The sequence below is a fragment of the Myxocyprinus asiaticus genome, chromosome 6 (assembly GCF_019703515.2).
Source record: "Myxocyprinus asiaticus isolate MX2 ecotype Aquarium Trade chromosome 6, UBuf_Myxa_2, whole genome shotgun sequence".
Lineage (NCBI taxonomy): Eukaryota > Metazoa > Chordata > Actinopteri > Cypriniformes > Catostomidae > Myxocyprinus > Myxocyprinus asiaticus.
The window spans coordinates 50,156,590-50,173,528 of record NC_059349.1 but is presented as its reverse complement, the minus strand read 5'-3'; the positions used below and the strand labels follow the sequence as shown (position 1 = coordinate 50,173,528).

General features: G+C 43.1%; 1 protein-coding gene across 4 annotated transcripts in view; it reads right to left on the bottom strand.

Annotated features, from left to right (window-relative positions):
- Window positions 1-16,939, bottom strand: part of adcyap1r1a (adenylate cyclase activating polypeptide 1a (pituitary) receptor type I) — a 62,081-nt gene that overhangs the window by 17,953 nt on the left and 27,189 nt on the right. For 2 of the 4 annotated variants that reach the window (XM_051701707.1, XM_051701708.1), the window contains exons 7-12: window positions 12,015-12,147; window positions 9,526-9,679; window positions 8,474-8,534; window positions 6,901-6,970; window positions 6,605-6,696; window positions 4,635-4,718 (exon numbers count right to left, since the gene is read on the bottom strand). In XM_051701707.1, coding sequence (XP_051557667.1) covers window positions 4,635-4,718; window positions 6,605-6,696; window positions 6,901-6,970; window positions 8,474-8,534; window positions 9,526-9,679; window positions 12,015-12,147 — 594 coding nt within the window. The remainder of the gene's footprint in view (window positions 1-4,634; window positions 4,719-6,604; window positions 6,697-6,900; window positions 6,971-8,473; window positions 8,535-9,525; window positions 9,680-12,014; window positions 12,148-16,939) is intronic. The other 2 variants (XM_051701709.1, XM_051701710.1) reach the window with 1 other exon arrangement.

The window sequence follows — 16,939 nt, the reverse complement described above, 5'->3', positions numbered from 1 at the left end:
CAATTAGAAAATAATAGAATAGAATATATTCTGATATATTTTGGTGTTTTATTTTTCATATATAAAAGAGACAATGCAACAAATCAGGACAAATCTAGAACCGGATTCGAGGCGCAACTGGCTGTCAAACACATACTGAGCTACAAATAACACATAATCTACACATAAGATACACAGGAGCTACACAAATGTATTTTCTCAGGCACGTTTTGAGTCTAAATAGATGCACAATTTACATAATTTCGAGAACATGACCATGGCATCGTTGCGGTCGCGGCTTGCTTTTGTAAGAATGGGAGGTCCCACAGACCTCCCATTCCCCAGCACTCTCGCTTGCCCCGATTGGGCTCTCGTACGAGACTGCCAGCTCGTCTCAGCGCGAGTTCGACTTCTTGTTTGGAACTCGGGAAGACGATGAGTTATCGAGTGCAGCATCAGAGAGCGGGCTCGTCCAGTCTGATGCAGAGGCTTCGGCTGGGCTTCCTCCATCGGGAATGGTCACCCAGTCTCACGCCGACGTGGAAATGATGGACATGCTTTCCTGGGTGGCCACGAGCGTCGGGCTAGAGTGGAACCGTCCACTCTCCCCTAAACCCTCGCGGCTCGACAATTGGTTCCTGGGCTCGGGACGCCGGCCACGCCCCGCCCCCATTCCTTTCTTCCCGGAAGTGCATGAGGAGCTGACAAGATCGTGGGAGGTACCTATTACTGCCCGATCCCAGTCTTTCAGCTTCCCCGCTCTCACTACCCTCGATGGTGGAGCGGCCAGGGGGTATTTGGTGATCCCTCAGGTGGATAAGGCTCTCGCGGTGCCTCCACTCCATCCCCCGGTGGAGGGCTGGGAGAAGAATCTTTTGTCGCCGCATGCCCACGAGGCTGCGGCACCCAAAAGCCTGACAAAAGAATGGTTCCCTCGTCTCCTGGGTCACATATCCGGTGCGCACGGCCGTCGTCATGACCACCGTCCACCATCCCATTTTGGCAGGTATGGCGCTCCAGCGGCGGACCCCCCCCCCGTGTGCCCAGCTGTAGCACAAACACGCCCACACAGGCCATTGCATGTCACAACTCGCCCTGCGTCTCCTCCTCTGGAGTCAGCAGCACCTCAAGTCGCTATGAGCCACTCATATCCCAGGCAACCTCAACACCGCAGCGGACACGCGGTCATGTCAGGTTACCCTGGAGTGGAGACTCCACCCTCAGGTGGTCCAGCTGATTTGGAGTCGATTTGGTCGAGCACAGGTAGACCTGTTTGCTTCCCGGGCAGAGGTTCCCCTAGAGCAGGTCTCCAGGTGCGTCGTGGTTACAACAGACACCTCCAATACGGGCTGGGGTGCTTGATGCAATGGCACACAGCCGCCATCTCCTGGACTGGCCCGCGACTGCGTTGGCACATCAACTGCCTAGAGTTGTTGGCAGTACTGCTCACCCTGCGGAGGTACCGGCCGTTGATCCAGGGCAAGCACATGTTGGTCCGGATGGACAACACAGTGACGGTAGCGTACATCAACCGTCAAGGTGGTCTACGCTCCCATTGCATGTCACAACTTGCCCGGCGTCTCCTCCTCTGGAGTCAGCAGCACCTCAAGTTGCTATGAGCCACTCACATCCCGGGCGACCTCAACACCGCAGCGGACGTGCTGTCATGTCAGGTTACCCTGGAGTGGAGACTCCACCCTCAGGTGGTCCAGCTGATTTGGAGTCGATTCAGTTGAGCACAGGTAGACCTGTTTGCTTCCCGGGAATCCTCCCACTGCCTGCTTTGGTATGCCCTGACCGAGGCACCCCTCGGTATAGATGTGCTGGCACACAGCTGGCTCCCTGGACTACGCAAATATGCATTTCCCCCAGTGAGCCTACTTGCACAAACCCTGTGCAAGTTCAGGGAGGACGAGGAGCAGGTCGTCCTAGTAGCAACCTACTGGCCCACCCAGACGTGGTTCTCGGATCTCACGCTCCTCGTGACAGCCCCCCCTGACAAATTCCCCTGAGGAAGGACCTTCTTTCTCAGGGATGGGGCACCATCTGGTACCCGCGACCAGACCTCTGGAATCTCCATGTCTGGCCCCTGGATGGGACGCAGAAGACTTAAGTGGCCTACCACCCGTGGTGGTGGACACGATCACTCAGACTAAGGCTCCCTCTACGAGGCGCTGTATGCCTTGGAGTGGCATCTGTTCGCTAAGTGGTGTTCTTCCCGACGCGAAGACCACCAGAGATGTGCAGTTGGATCGGTGCTTTCCTTCATGCAGGAGAGGCTGGAGGGGCGGCTGTCCCCATCCACCTTGAAGGTGTATGTAGCCGCTATTTTGGCTCATCTCAATGCAGTAGATGGTAAGTACTTGGGGAAGCACGACTTGATCATTAGGTTCCTAGGAGGTTGAATCCCTCCAGACTGCACCTCGTCCCCTCGTGGGACCTCTCTGTAGTCCTTCGGGGTCTACAGGGAGCTCCCTTTGAGCCCTTGGAGTCAGCTGAGCTTAAGGCTCTCTCTTTGAAGACTGCCCTCCTGACTGCGCTCACTTCCATCAAAAGGGTAGGGGAACTGCAGGCGTTCTCTGTCAGTGAATCGTGCCTGGAGTTCGGTCCAGGTTACTCTCACGTGATCCTGAGACCCCGACCGGGCTATGTGCCCAAGGTTCCCACGACCCCTTTTAGGGATCAGGTGGTGAACCTGCAAGCGCTGCCCCAGGAGCAGGCAGACCCAGCCTTGGCGTTGCTGTGTCCGGTGCGAGCTTTACGCATCTTATTTGGATCGCACGCAGAGCCTTAGAAGCTCTGAGCAGCTCTTTGTCTGCTTTGGTGGACAGTGGAAAGGAAGTGCTGTCTCCAAACAGAGGATCGCCCACTGGGTCATTGATGCCATCACGATGACATATCAGGCTCAGGACGTGCCACCCCCTGCGGGGTTACGAGCCCACTCTACCAGGAGTGTGGCGGCCTTCTGGGCCCTGGCCAGTGGCGCTTCTTTGGCAGACATCTGCAGAGCAGAGGGCTGGGCAACACCCAAAACCTTTGCGAGGTTCTACAATCTCCGGGTTGAGCCGGTTTTGTCCCGTGTATTGGCAGGCACGAGCAGGTTAGTCCCGGGACAGCTGGCCGGGTGTACCGTTTGCGAATAGCACCTTTCCCCTCCCTTGAGGTGAAGACTTGCGCTCTTGACTCCCAGTCGTGTTCACAGGCTGTGATCCCTGGATGACTTTCCTCCTTATCCCTCTGGCAGTTGAGTTTGTGGAGAAACACGTTGACCGGCCCAGTAAGTGCGCTAATGAGCAACTGTACTGAGGTAGGTGCTCCACATGTGCTGGTTCCCCGAAGGCAACCCCATGTGATATCTTCCGCAAAATCGTTTCCCTGTCGGCAAACTGCGTCTTTCTTGGGCAGATGCCCCTCTGCCCCCGGTCGCCATGCTCTGTAGAAACTCCTCCCCCTTCGGGTACGACCTACCATGGGACCTCTCCACATGACATACTTCCGACAAGACTCGGTAAGACTATGTGATGTATTCCACTCAAAATGCCCCCCCACCCCTTTTTTTGGGCGAGGTGTGGTCTCTGCGGTTTCTTCCTCTTTGGAGGGATACCCAATGCAGACACTTATGGCTCCCAGTCAGTTAACAAATTCCACTCTTTTTGGGGAGAAAAGAGAGGGAAAGAAGCCTCGGCTGGGATAGCCTGTCCCTATAGTTGGGCAGTCGACTTGTTCCTGATGGACCGTTTGATGCTCATAAGAGCGTTGGGGGAGGTTAGGTGATGGCCTGGTGTGCTGGCTACGAGGCAAACAGCGGTCTGCCCGTCACACACCGCCAGTTCACGGAACACAGTTCAGATAGTTGTGGCGTTTTGTATAGGTACCCCTAGTGTCACTACATCGACACAATGTCGAGTGAGTGACAGATAGGGAACATCCGTTCCCTGATGGAGGGAATGAGACGTTGTGTCCCTCTTGCCACAATGCTGAACTACCCGTTGAAATGGCCGGGACATGGTCTCAGCTCCTCAGCACAAAACCTGAATGAGTGTTTGGATACCAGCTCCATTTATACCCGTATGTCCGGGGGAGTGGCATGCAAATTCCACTCGCCAATTCTCATTGTTTTGTGTGTTTGGGGCTCCCAAGAGTGACCCCTAGTGTCACTACATCGACACAACGTCTCGTTCCCTCCATCAGGTAATGGAGGTTATGAAAGTAACCATGACGTTTTGTTTTGTTACACTATTCAGAAGAGAAAGGTTGAGGAATACTGACGAGGTATGGACACAACTCCAAAAAATGGATGAGGACGTATATATAGTGGAATGAGGTCCCGGGTGACTAAATACCCGAGGTATACATTAAAGGGTTAAACAGCCATTAACTGGTCTGCCAGCACAGCCAGTTCCCCAGTAACTTAAACCAGTTTGGATTGCCTTAAACAACCAGTTCTAAAACACAGCGACTACATTGAGCTGTTTTTAGCTGGATTATCCAGCAGGTGAAACTACACACAACAACAACAACAACAACAGACAAGACAACAAAACTATCAGCATTGAATATTTCTCAATTTAGAAGGAAAAATGCACATTTGTTGGCTAAAGCACACAAAATGCGCATTCTCACACACACATTCACACACAAACATACACACTTACAGCGTGATGGAAGAAAGCTCTGACATCCTGCACGAATGCTGGGCGGCCTGTGTGGGCTCACTGAAGCATTTCTGTGCACAGCTGCTAAACACGACAAAGACAACAAACACTCTTTAGGACAGAACACTCATACACACTCTCTCTCTCTCTCTCTCTCTTTCTCTCTCTCACACACACACACACACACACACACACACACACACACACACACACACACACACACACACACACACACACAGACTCATTTACAAAACTGGCCACACAGAACATATCCCAGCATTCAGAGTCTGAGAGACCTTATAAGAACATTTAAAGGAATAATTCACCCAAAAATTATAATTCTCTTATTATTTACTCACCCTTATGACGTCTCAAACTCGTATGACTTACTTTTTCTGCTGAACAGATATTTTCATAAATGTGTATAATGTGTTTATATTTATTCAATGCAAGTCTATGGGGTCAAAAACTTTCAAAAAAGACATAAAGGCAGCATAAAGGTAATCTATACGATTTGAGTGGTTTAATCAATGTCTTCTGAAGTGATACAATTGTTTTTGAGTGAGAAAAGACCTAAATGTAACGTTTTTTTTACTGTACATCTTGACGTCTCCTTGGTGTGATCATGATTTGAATTCAATTACACTCCCTCGTGCTTAACGCATGCGCAGAGCACGTGTATGGCATTGAGCATTTTGGTCTGTTCTCACCCAAAACTGATCGCATCGCTTCAGAAGACAGGGATTAAACTCATCTCGTTGTATGGATTACCTTTATTCTGTCCTTTTTGGAGCTTGAAACGTTTGGACCCCATTGACTTATATTATATGGACAAAAACACCACATACATTCCCGAAAATATCTTTGTTTGTGTTCTGCAGAAGAAAGACAATCATAAGAATTTGGGATGGCCTGAGGGTGAGTGAATGATGAAAGAATTTTCATTTTTGTGTGAACTGCTCCTTTAATTCTCAAAACCTACTTAATATTGAAGATACTGTTTCTAAAACTGACAACATGCTTAAATTATCCTTCATGAACAATGTTATATTACTTATGTTTCGGATTTCAAAGATGTTTCACCAGCAGAACATTTGTGCTTATTTTGATGAATTTTGTTGTATAGTTCAACAATGTGATTTTGACGGAGTCAAACTGACACAAAAACAGAACTAACATTACTATCCTGGATAACAATTACCTTCCTGAAGTGCATGCATACTTTGTGATACCACAAAGGATAAAAGCTTTGATTAAGTCAAAAGGAACAGATATGAACAAAATAAGTTAATGGGGAAATATTAGGTTAATTTGAAAATGACTATTATTATTATTTTATTTTTTACACATGCAGGGTTCTTTGGGACCCCAAACATAAATAAGGATTTATAACCAACAGATGACACTCTTTCACTGCCACAAAGCCAACAAACAGCCCTGATCAACACAATAATTATATTTGATTCCCCCTAGAATCAGCACCCTATCTAACTGTAAATCACACAAAAGCTCTGATGAAGATTTGTTACACATGAAACATTAATTTCACATCCTCATATTAAATCCCTTATAGTCACAACATTCTAAATGAGTGTGTACAGGATTCCTTTTGGAATTTGATCATAATTTGTGACCAATCCTAATGGAGTCAATTATGATGCTCTGTGTCAACCATTAGGTGAAAACAATATCTGTCCCAAACAAAAACAGGGTATTACCGTTGCCCTTTACTGTAATGTTACTCTGTTAAGATCACAGTTATCACCCAAACAACATGTGACACTACGGTTTTCATTTAGTACATGACAAAATGGCTGACAATGGCGGTATCTATAGCAGAAAATAACAACAGATAAATAAACAATCAAAATTAAATAAATAAACAGCCAGAAACACCACCATCTTTCATCAAAAATAACATTTTGCTCATAATACTCAGTTTCCATGGTGACTGAAACACAAATACTCACAGGTAAATGCTGGACTCGTTTCCGCCGATATCTGGAGACTGCAGCTTCTGCACCAGGATTATGATTATTCCAATGAAGAGAACAAAATTAATCTGAATGGGAAAATAATTGAATGAGTTTAGTGTGTTATGGAATATTGTTTCATACAGATTTACATACTGTATATGTATGGTGCCATTCGTATATGTTGTATTTGCTCATTTACCCATGTTTTTAACTCTCTAAAACAAATACAGAGATGCAGAATTTGTCAGAAGGTGTTGCAGGGGTTATGAGGGGAATATTTCTAGACTCACCATAATTGATGCCACGACTGGTCCTTTGATCACCCACCAGAGAGCAGTATAATCATTCATATCCCAGCAGCTTCAGAAATACAAACAATTATAGGAGCTTTGCAGCAATTCATGCTTGGTCACCTGATTTACTAGCTGAGAGCATTTCGCACACTCAAGGTATGTTCAGAATGGCATGCTACACACTATTTTTGAAGGAAAATAGTATGCAGTATATGAAAAGATACATACTACATATTATTTTACCGTGCATAGTACTGTATAGTTGTGCATACTATTGTATAGTGTACAACGAACTTCGACATTCCATATCCAGTGTGACAAATGAACACTATCAACCACAATTTTTAACATCTCTTTATTCACTCGTTATTTTCCTAAACTGCCAAAAGTCATTTTTGCTCAAAACTGGATTAAAATTGCAAATTAACATTTTCAATCCTAATATGATGACTGGACAGCATTCGCTGAATTACACGTGAAACATAATAAACTCATATGACAACAATGTATTATACAACTTTTTTTATACATTTATTGTTGCTGTGTACTTTTCACATCCTATTTTATTTCTCTCCTTTTCTCCCCAATTTGGAATGCCCAATTCCCAATGCGCTCTAAATCCTCATGGTGGCGTAGTGACTCGCCTCAATCTGGGTGGCAGAGGACAAATCTCAGTTGCCTCTGCGTCTGAGACATCAATCCGCGCATCTTATCATGTGGCTTGTTGAGCGCGTTACTGCGGAGATATAGTGCGTGTGGAGGCTCACGCTATTCTCCGTGGCATCCATACACAACTCACCTCACACCCCACCGAGAGCGAGAACCACACATTATAGCGACCACGAGGAGGTTACCCAATGTGACTCTACCCTCCCTAGCAACCGGGCCAATTTGGTTGCTTAGGAGACCTGGCTAGAGTCACTCAGCACACCCTGGATACGAACTTGTGACTCCAGGGGTGGTAGTCAGCGTCAATACTCGCTGAGCTACCCAGGCCCCATTCACATCCTATTTTAAAAAATAGTAGGCAGTATAAAGTATATACTGTGCAGTATACAGTAAGCAATACGCTAGTAATCCATTTCCAAACATAGCCTCACTCTTAAGTGACTCATGAAACTAAATGCTAATAGTTTCGATGTATGCCAGCATTTGCTTAGTAATCTGTCATGTGAGGATTCAAAAAATACAATAACTTTTATTTTCAATTTTTTAATGAGTGTTTCTTTGGGCTTCGGGCACTTTTATGTCCTAACAGTATTTCAAAAACGTTAAAAATGTAATTTCCATCAGTGTCATTTCAACCACAGAATTCTATTAAACACAATACAGAATTTGAAATGTGGTGGGAATTTTCAAAAAAAAAAAAAAAAGAAAAAAGAAGAAAAAAAATTACATAAATCTCCTGTGATGCATGTACATACACTGTTGGACACTGTCAGTGGGGGGGTGGGGGGATGATAGAAAATGTGAAACATGTTTTAACGTGACTACTTTCTATCTAAAAGTTCCAAGTGCTCAAAGTGCCTGAAGTTGAAGAAACACCCTTATATATATGAATTTAACATACCCAGAATCATCAAAATGTAGACGCAGAACAGCCCAGATGGTCACACAAATAGTGGGTGTTCCTAAAAGGGAGAGACATTTGCAGATGCCAAAGTTGTTCCTTTTTGCTTTTCGGACATTATTATAAATGTATTAAATATGCCAGCATAACAAATCACATACTAAAGAGCCAATATCCAGTAAGATAGGAAATCCAACACAAAGATGATGTGCTCCATTTCCTATTTTACATACCTATAACTGTGATAAATACTGTAATCAATTACACGGAAATCCCATTTGCAGGGTTGGGAAGTAACGGAATACATGTAATGGGATTATGTATTTAAATTACAAAATGTAAGTAACTGTATTCCACTAGTAACAATTACAATCGTTGGTAATAAGAATACAGTTACATTAAAACATTGGACATTTATCCATATAAATGAAGCGAACTGAGAAGCATTTGAACAGCAGTGAAACACTTACTTATAATATGTTACATTCATACAAGCAGAAAGACGGCGCTTTCACACTGTTACACTGTTTCACAAATGTGGATATGACGTCATTTAGGAACTTTCCCTTTGAGAGTTTAATAGAGAGAATCCACATACGATCAGAAAAGATGTACAGTGTAGGGGTTTGAAGTTAGTTTTGAGCAGCAGAAATAGTTAACCTTGTGTAAATTGTCATGTGAGCATTTAGCTTTATGCTAAGCTAAAATACTTTTTATAGCTCTTTTATTTTTTTCTCAAAAATTTTTTTATCCCCTTTAGTAAGACCTTTGATATTAGTGCAAAAAATTTATTGCAAAAACGTATTCTTGATGATCATTTTTGTATTGTTTTCCTGTAAAAATATCTAAAATTACTTAAAACAAGATAAATGTAGTTTACTTTAACCAAAACAAGAAAAAAATATTTAGATTACGTTACTGACCTTAAGTTATCTAACGAACATTTTACAGCATGTATTCTGTAATCTATAGTGGAATAGATTTTTCAGTAACCCTCCCAATTCTGCCCACTTATATTATTAACTTTCATATGATGCAAAGCTGTGACATACCCCAGCCAATGATGGTGTACCAGTAGAAGTAGCGTCTTTCAGGGAAGAAGGTCTCCACCAGCAGTGTGAAGAGGTAGAGACCTTCGATGAAGAGCCAGAAGTAGTTTGACATGACACAGTAATGGAAGAAGACCATCACTGCTTTACAGCCCACCTAAACACAGAACCACGGGACAATTTGCTATGAATAAATTGCTGCTGGTAACAGCATTGTTTATTTGCACATGCTGTCTATGCTGGTTTAGCGTCTGGTTCAGTAAAGGAATTATGCAGATCAGATGTATAACGCAAATAGCGTTAAACTAGAATCCGTTTGGTTAGTAATTAAGTTTTTGTGCTGAAAAGTGGCACAACTGTTCAGTGCATTCGCTCAACAACCTCAGCACATTACATCTTTTTCAGGTTTGATTCAAAGTGTAACATAGGCTGAATTCTTATTTAAGGTCCTTTAGTTGTTAAAGGAATAGTTCACCCAAAAATTAAAATGCACTCATCATTTACTCTCCCTCATGCCATACCAGATGTGTGACTATCTTTCTTCTGCTGAACACAAATGAATATTTTTAGAAGATTATTTCAGCTCTGTAAGTCCATACAATGCAAGTGAATAGGTATCAACATTTTGAAGCTCCAACAGCACATAAAAGCAGCATAAAAGTAATCCATATGACTCCAGTGGTTAAATCCATTTCTTCAGAAGTGATATAGTAACAGGTGTGGCTGAGAAACAGATCAACAAGTCCGTTTTTACTATCAATCTCCTATCAGTTTTTCATATTCTTCTTTTGTTTTTGGTGATTTGCATTCTTTGTGCATCTGGCCACCTACTGGGCAGGGTGGAGAATTTATGGTCAAAAAGGACTTAAATATTGATCTGTTTCTCACCCACACCTATCATGTCACTTCAGAAAACATGGATTGAACCACTGGAGTCTTATGGATTACTTTTATGCTGCCTTTATGTGCTTTTTAGAGCATACATTTTAAATGTTGGTACCCATTCACTTGCATTGTGATGACCTACAGAGCTGAAATATTCTTTTAAAAACTCTTCATTTGTGTTCAGCTGAAGAAAGAAAGTCACACATCTGGGATGGCATGAGGTTGAGCAAATGATGAGAGAATGCTCATTTTTGGGTGAACTATTCCTTTAATGTTGCTTAAGTTTTTTTCTGCACTGCTGGAAAAAAAAGAAGGCAATTTTAGCTTAAAGTCAACATGAACCACAACATGTCTTAACTCCTGTGATGGGTGTAATCTGATTACATCAATCCACTGCAAGTAATTAGTTACTGTAATCTAATTACATTTTAAGTCAATATTATTCAAAGTTTTAAAAAAGAAATGTGTTTTCGTAAACTGTCACCAACATGAGGCAGATTGCTCCACCTCTGAAGCAACTTTCCTTTTAGGCTGACATCACAAATACCTCCTATTTTCCAGCTCCTGCCCTCCAACAACCTGGCTCAGTTTTGGTATGTAACATCCACTTTTAATGATCCAATCAGTTCCCTGTGGATAAAATCAAGTCCTGCCCTACATTTGTTCTCACTGAATATCCTGTTTTACTTATAAATATGTCTAAATTCATAATCAAAAAGGATTACAATCACAATTTCATATTGATTTTAAAGCGCTGGTTTTGGAACATGGTTGCAGGCCACACCTGCAGGAAACCCAGCTGGCCAACCAACTAAACCCCTTTGGACTAATTACTGACCTGCATAGACCAGCAAAAATCATGTAAAAAAAAACTTCAGCTGGTTGGATTTTCAAGTGCAAGTTATCATACATTTACATAAATTTGTATTAAATTCAATAACTCCCCTGTGGCTTCTAATTCAAGACTCTCACACATATTAGGATCATTAATTCATTCAAATGTGTTTTCAGCAATAAAACAATCAGTGATGCATCCTTACCCAGAATCCTCTTCCTGTCTGTCAGACTGAATGTATATTTCCATTCATTTCCATTCACAATTTCTGGCCTGCTGTATGTCAGAACACCCTGAAGTCTTTAACCATGTTCATCAATTACCCTCTGATCCAATTAGACACAAGGTGATGTCATTACCGAGGCCTCTGATTGGCTGGGTGAGAGAGCTCAGAGCCCTCATTCAGGTGCGTAATGAGAGCATGCAGGTTTTATAAGCTATTCATATGCTAATACAGAAATAATGGAATATTTCCCCGAGCTTGTTGAACTCTGCTTCATGGCTGTTTTTTCAGACACAGATGGGGGAAACTAATGTGCTGTTAGTGAACATAAACCAATTGAGTTATTATTAGCCTGTGGCTTTCCCATGCAAAAGGAATCCAGGCAAATTTGGGCCCCACAAACAGCGTCTCACATCCATATGGCTCAGTTTGTGGGTTTACTATAAAAGCAAAGTCTGAAGAGTGTGTATTTAAAGGGATAGTTCTCCCAAAAATGAAAAATGGACATAATTTACAGTACTTCTGTCATTGAGAAAGTGCACTACTCACAGTATGGACGAAGCAGTGGTCACTGTCCTCCTCTGCATACAGAACACCGTCTTTAATGAACACAGAGATGGCTCTCAGGATGAACGACACAAACAAATTCATGTGGATGAAGTTCCTGGTACAGTGAAGCTTCCTGTTTGACAAATGTTCAAAGGAAAAAAGTATTTTATAGAACATTTCTGTCAGAGTGAGGTTGGCTGTGCAAATGGCCACCCTGAAGAATAAAGGTTCTTCCATGGTTCTTTGCAGAATTTTAGGTTCAACATAGAACTCTCTTCTTATCCAGAATTTTTCAGATAGGGTTCTTGAGGTTGTTCTTTGGAGATTAAGACTAGTTCACCCAAAAATGAAAATTCTCTCATCATTTACTCACCCTGATGGCATCCCAAACACATATTACTGTCTTTCATACATCCCATCCCGATGATACATGCCAATTGGGCCGGATGTCAAGATTTATTGTGACTAAGGACTTAAATTTTGGTCTGTTTCTTACACAAAGTGGTCATATCGCTTCTGAAGACATGGATTAAACCTCTCAAACTTCTGGATCCCATTGACTTACATCGTATGGACAAAAACACATCATACATTCTTAAAAACATCTTTGTTTGAATTCTGCAGAAGAAAGAAAGACATACAAGTTTAGGACGACCTAAGGGTGAGTAAATTATGAGAAAATGTTCATATTTGGGTGAACTATTCCTTTAATGTTATAAATCAAATCAAATCAAATCAATTTTATTGTCACACAACCATATACACAAGTGCAATAGTGTGTGAAATTCTTGGGTGCAGTTCCGAGCAACATAGCAGTCATGACAGTGATGAGACATGTACCAATTTACAATAAACTTCAGATTTACACAACACAATTTAAAATACACATAATTACACACAACACAATATACAAATAATAACATACAATGTACATTATACAATACACACAATATAGAATACACATTATACAATAAAAAATAGTATATATAATATATATAAAATGTACAGTAGGTTGTATTGTACTGTATTGACATTCAGGCTGTCGGTTGATAGTCAGTTGCCAGTGTGTTGTTAAGAGAGATATAATTATGACAGTCCAGTGTGAGATAATAAGATTAAAAAAGCGCAGTGCTAATGTATATTGATCGTGAGAGATCAAGAGTTCAAAAGTCTGATTGCTTGGGGGAAGAAGCTGTCATGAACTCGGCTGGTGCGAGTCCTGATGCTGCAATACCAGTGGTAGCAGTGAGAGCAGCACATGGCTCGGGTGGCTGGAGTCTCTGATGATCCTCCGAGCTTTTTTCACACACCGCCTGGTATATATTTCCTGGAGGGAGGGAAGCTCACCTCCGATGATGTGTCTGGCTGTTCGCACCACCCTTTGCAGGGCTTTGCGGTTGTGGGCGGTGCTATTGCCGTAACAGGCGGAGATGTAGCCAGTCAGGATGCTCTCTACAGTGCTGGTGTAGAACCGTGTGAGGATGTGGCGGTTCATTCCAAACTTCCTCAGCTGCCTGAGGAATCCTAAATTATAGGATCCTCCGATTTTATGGGATTTATAGTGCACTAGTGCATAGATATTTTTTTTAAACTAGAGAAAAATAATCTACTATGACATCAGGCTAAAAAAAACATTATCTTTAAATGGTCACCTTTATTTTTTAGAGTTAAGAGCCTTCAAAAATATTTAAATGAATCAACCTTAAAACATTAGGTTACACATACAAAATACATTTTTAAAGGTTCCATCAGATAGAAATAGCTCCTTGAGGTAACAATTGCAGGTTACATTTTTTTACAGCATAACTTTCTATTCCATCTTCAGCAATACAGTGATCAGGACAAAAAAACAATCATTCTTAGCATCGTGCGACCCCGCGTCCTTCTGCGTGGACATTGTGTATTGGCTTTGCTATATGCAACGCATAATTAAAATGTATTTAAACTGACTGATCTCAGTTCAGAAAACTTTTAAACTTTTGACGTACAGAGTGACAAAACAACATGGCGCAGATCACAGCGGAGTTTGTCTTTGGGGGAAACGGCAACAAAACTACATCTGGTAAGAAACGTAATTAAGTTTTTACTTTGAAACCTGTTTGAGTTTAAATATTAGAGTCTCTAGTTTCATCCGATATGCCATTTTAAAAATGTTAGCGATTTATTGCAAAACAGCCCTGTTTTTCATTAGAAATCCTATATTTACTGTGTATTTTCACATTGAGAATTTTTATTATTATTATTTTTATTTTTTATTTTTATTTTTGCTTTCAGAGGCTTTATATGGAGTTTGAATGAAAATAAAGTGCATTTCGAACTGAGACCAGTGCAAACAGACAGCACACTGGAGGTTAAGTCATTCACTAAATAGGGAGCAAGGGAGCTCTCTATGCAGCTAAGTGCATTTACCAAAAGTTCAGTTTCAGGCTGCAGATGATGTTAGAACCCGTCAACATGGTTGGCAGACATGGGACAATGGTAATCAGTACATAGATTCAGAATTTATACTATATAATTTTATTTTAACATGGTTGGCAATGATTGGATGATGCTGGCCATAACTTTGAATCAGAATTAATTATGCTAATTTCTGATTGGTAAAATGCTTCAGCACTGGCTATCACTTTGTTTGACAGTACAAAGGGAGAACATTGAGATTTTGTTGCCAAAAGTAGAAAACAACATTGTAACAAAAGTCAAATAAATTTTTTTTGTATAGTTTTTATCTGTGCTTTTCCAAATACACATTGTTTCAAAGCTTTACAGAATATCAGCTGTAATGTCTGTAACATCTCTAAAACATGAATAACCAACACTCCTAGAAACATAAACAATTTGATTTTAAAAAAATCTGACTTTCTATAGCTTGGTATTATTTAAAATGTACTTAATTTATTAATTTAAAATATATTTAAACCTTAATCCCACTGTCCACGTATGTGGACATCAATTTTTAGAAAACTATTTGCTCTTTTTTATTTTTGCATGTTTATTAGGTGCTACTAGTTGAAAATTAAAAAAGGAAAAATGGAAAATTCACAAAGCAGTCACACTCGACTCTCATGAGGTTAAAGAAACAATGGCGTATTGTGAAAAGGAAACCACTTAAATTCTCAAGAGTCATGTAATTTAATGTAATTTAAGCCACATCGACACTTGTGTTTTCAGTTGAAAACGTCCTGGTTACTTTCATAACCTCCGTTCCCTGATGGAGGGAACGAGACGTTGTGTCGATGTAGTGACACTAGGGGTCACTCTTGGGAGCCCCAAACACCTCTGCTTTTTTTTAAAAAAGGCCAATGAAAATTGGCGAGTGGAATTTGCATGCCACTCCCCCGGACATACGGGTATAAAAGGAGCTGGTATGCAACCACTCATTCAGGTTTTGTGCTGAGGAGCTGAGACAAGGTCCCGGCCATTTCAGCGGGTAGTTCAGCATTGTGGCAAGAGGGACACAGCGTCTTGTTCCCTCCATCAGGGAACGGAGGTTACGAAAGGTAACCAGGACATTCCCTATCTGTCACTCACTCAACGTTGTGTCGATGTAGTGACACTAGGGGTCCCTATACAAAATGCCACAACTATCTGAACTGTGTTACATGAACTGGTGGTGTGTGACGGGCAGACCGCCGTGTGCGTCGTAGCCAGCACACCAGGCCATCACGTAACCTCCCCCACTGCTCTTATGAGCATCGAACCGTCCATCAGGAACAAGTTGACTGCCCAACGATAGGGACAGGCTAGCCCAGCCGAGGCCTCTTTCCCTCTCTTTTCTCCCCAAAAAGAGTGGAATTTGTTAACAAACTGGGAGCTATAAGTGTCTGCATCGGGGGGTGTCCCTACCAAGGGGAAGACACCGCGGTGACCACACCCCGCCCAAAAAGGGGGGGGGTATTTTGAGTGGAATACGTCACATGGTCTTACCGAGACTTGTCGGAAGTATGTCATGTGGAGAGGTCCCATGGTAGGTCCTACCCGAAGGGGGAGGAGTTTCTACAGAGCATAGGCCTCTGCCCAAGGAAGCGCAGTTTGCCGACAGGGAAACGATTTTGTGGAAAATATCACATGGGGTCGCCTTCGGAGAACCAGCACATGTGGAGCACCTACCTCAGTACAGGGGCTCATTAGCACAAGTACTGGGCCGGTCAGCAAGTTTCTCTGCAAACTCAACTGCCAGAGAGCTACGGAGGAAAGTCATCCAGGGATCACAGTCTGTGAACATGACTGGGAGTCAAGAGCACACATCTTCACCTCAAGGGAGGGGAAAGGCGCTATGCGCAAGCGGTACACCTGGCCAGCTGTCCCAGAACTTACCTGCTCGTGCCTGCCAATACACAGGACGAGACCGGCTCAACCCAGAGATTGTAGAACCTCGCAAAGGTGTTGGGTGTTGCGCAGCCCGCTGCTCTGCAGATGTCTGCCAAAGAGGTGCCACTGGCCAAGGCCCAGGAGGCCGCCACACTCCTGGTAGAGTGGGCTCGTAACCCCGCAGGGGGTGGCACGTCCTGAGCCTGATATGCCATCGCGATGGGGGTCTGCCGCTGGAGTGCCATACCTGCCAAAATGGGACGGTGAACGGTGGTCGTGATGACGGCCATACGCACCGGATATGTGACCCAGGAGACGAGGGAACCATTCTTTTTTCAGGTTTTTGGGTGCTGTAGCCTCCTGGGCATGTGGCGACAAAAGATTCTCCTCCCGGCCCTCCACCTGGGGATGGAGTGGTCTGTCTACCAGCCCCAGAGGAGTGGGTCTCCTCACCCCTGGGTCGCCCATCTTGGGGGTGCTTCGAAGCCTTCCTCGGGTTCTTAGCGGCCGGCCATGAGACAGGTGGCATCTGCTTCCTGCAGAGGGCTCCATGCCGGAGCCGGGCCATGGGAGCGGGCTGCGGCAGAGCCAGTGTTGTTGCTGCAGGAGGACACCCT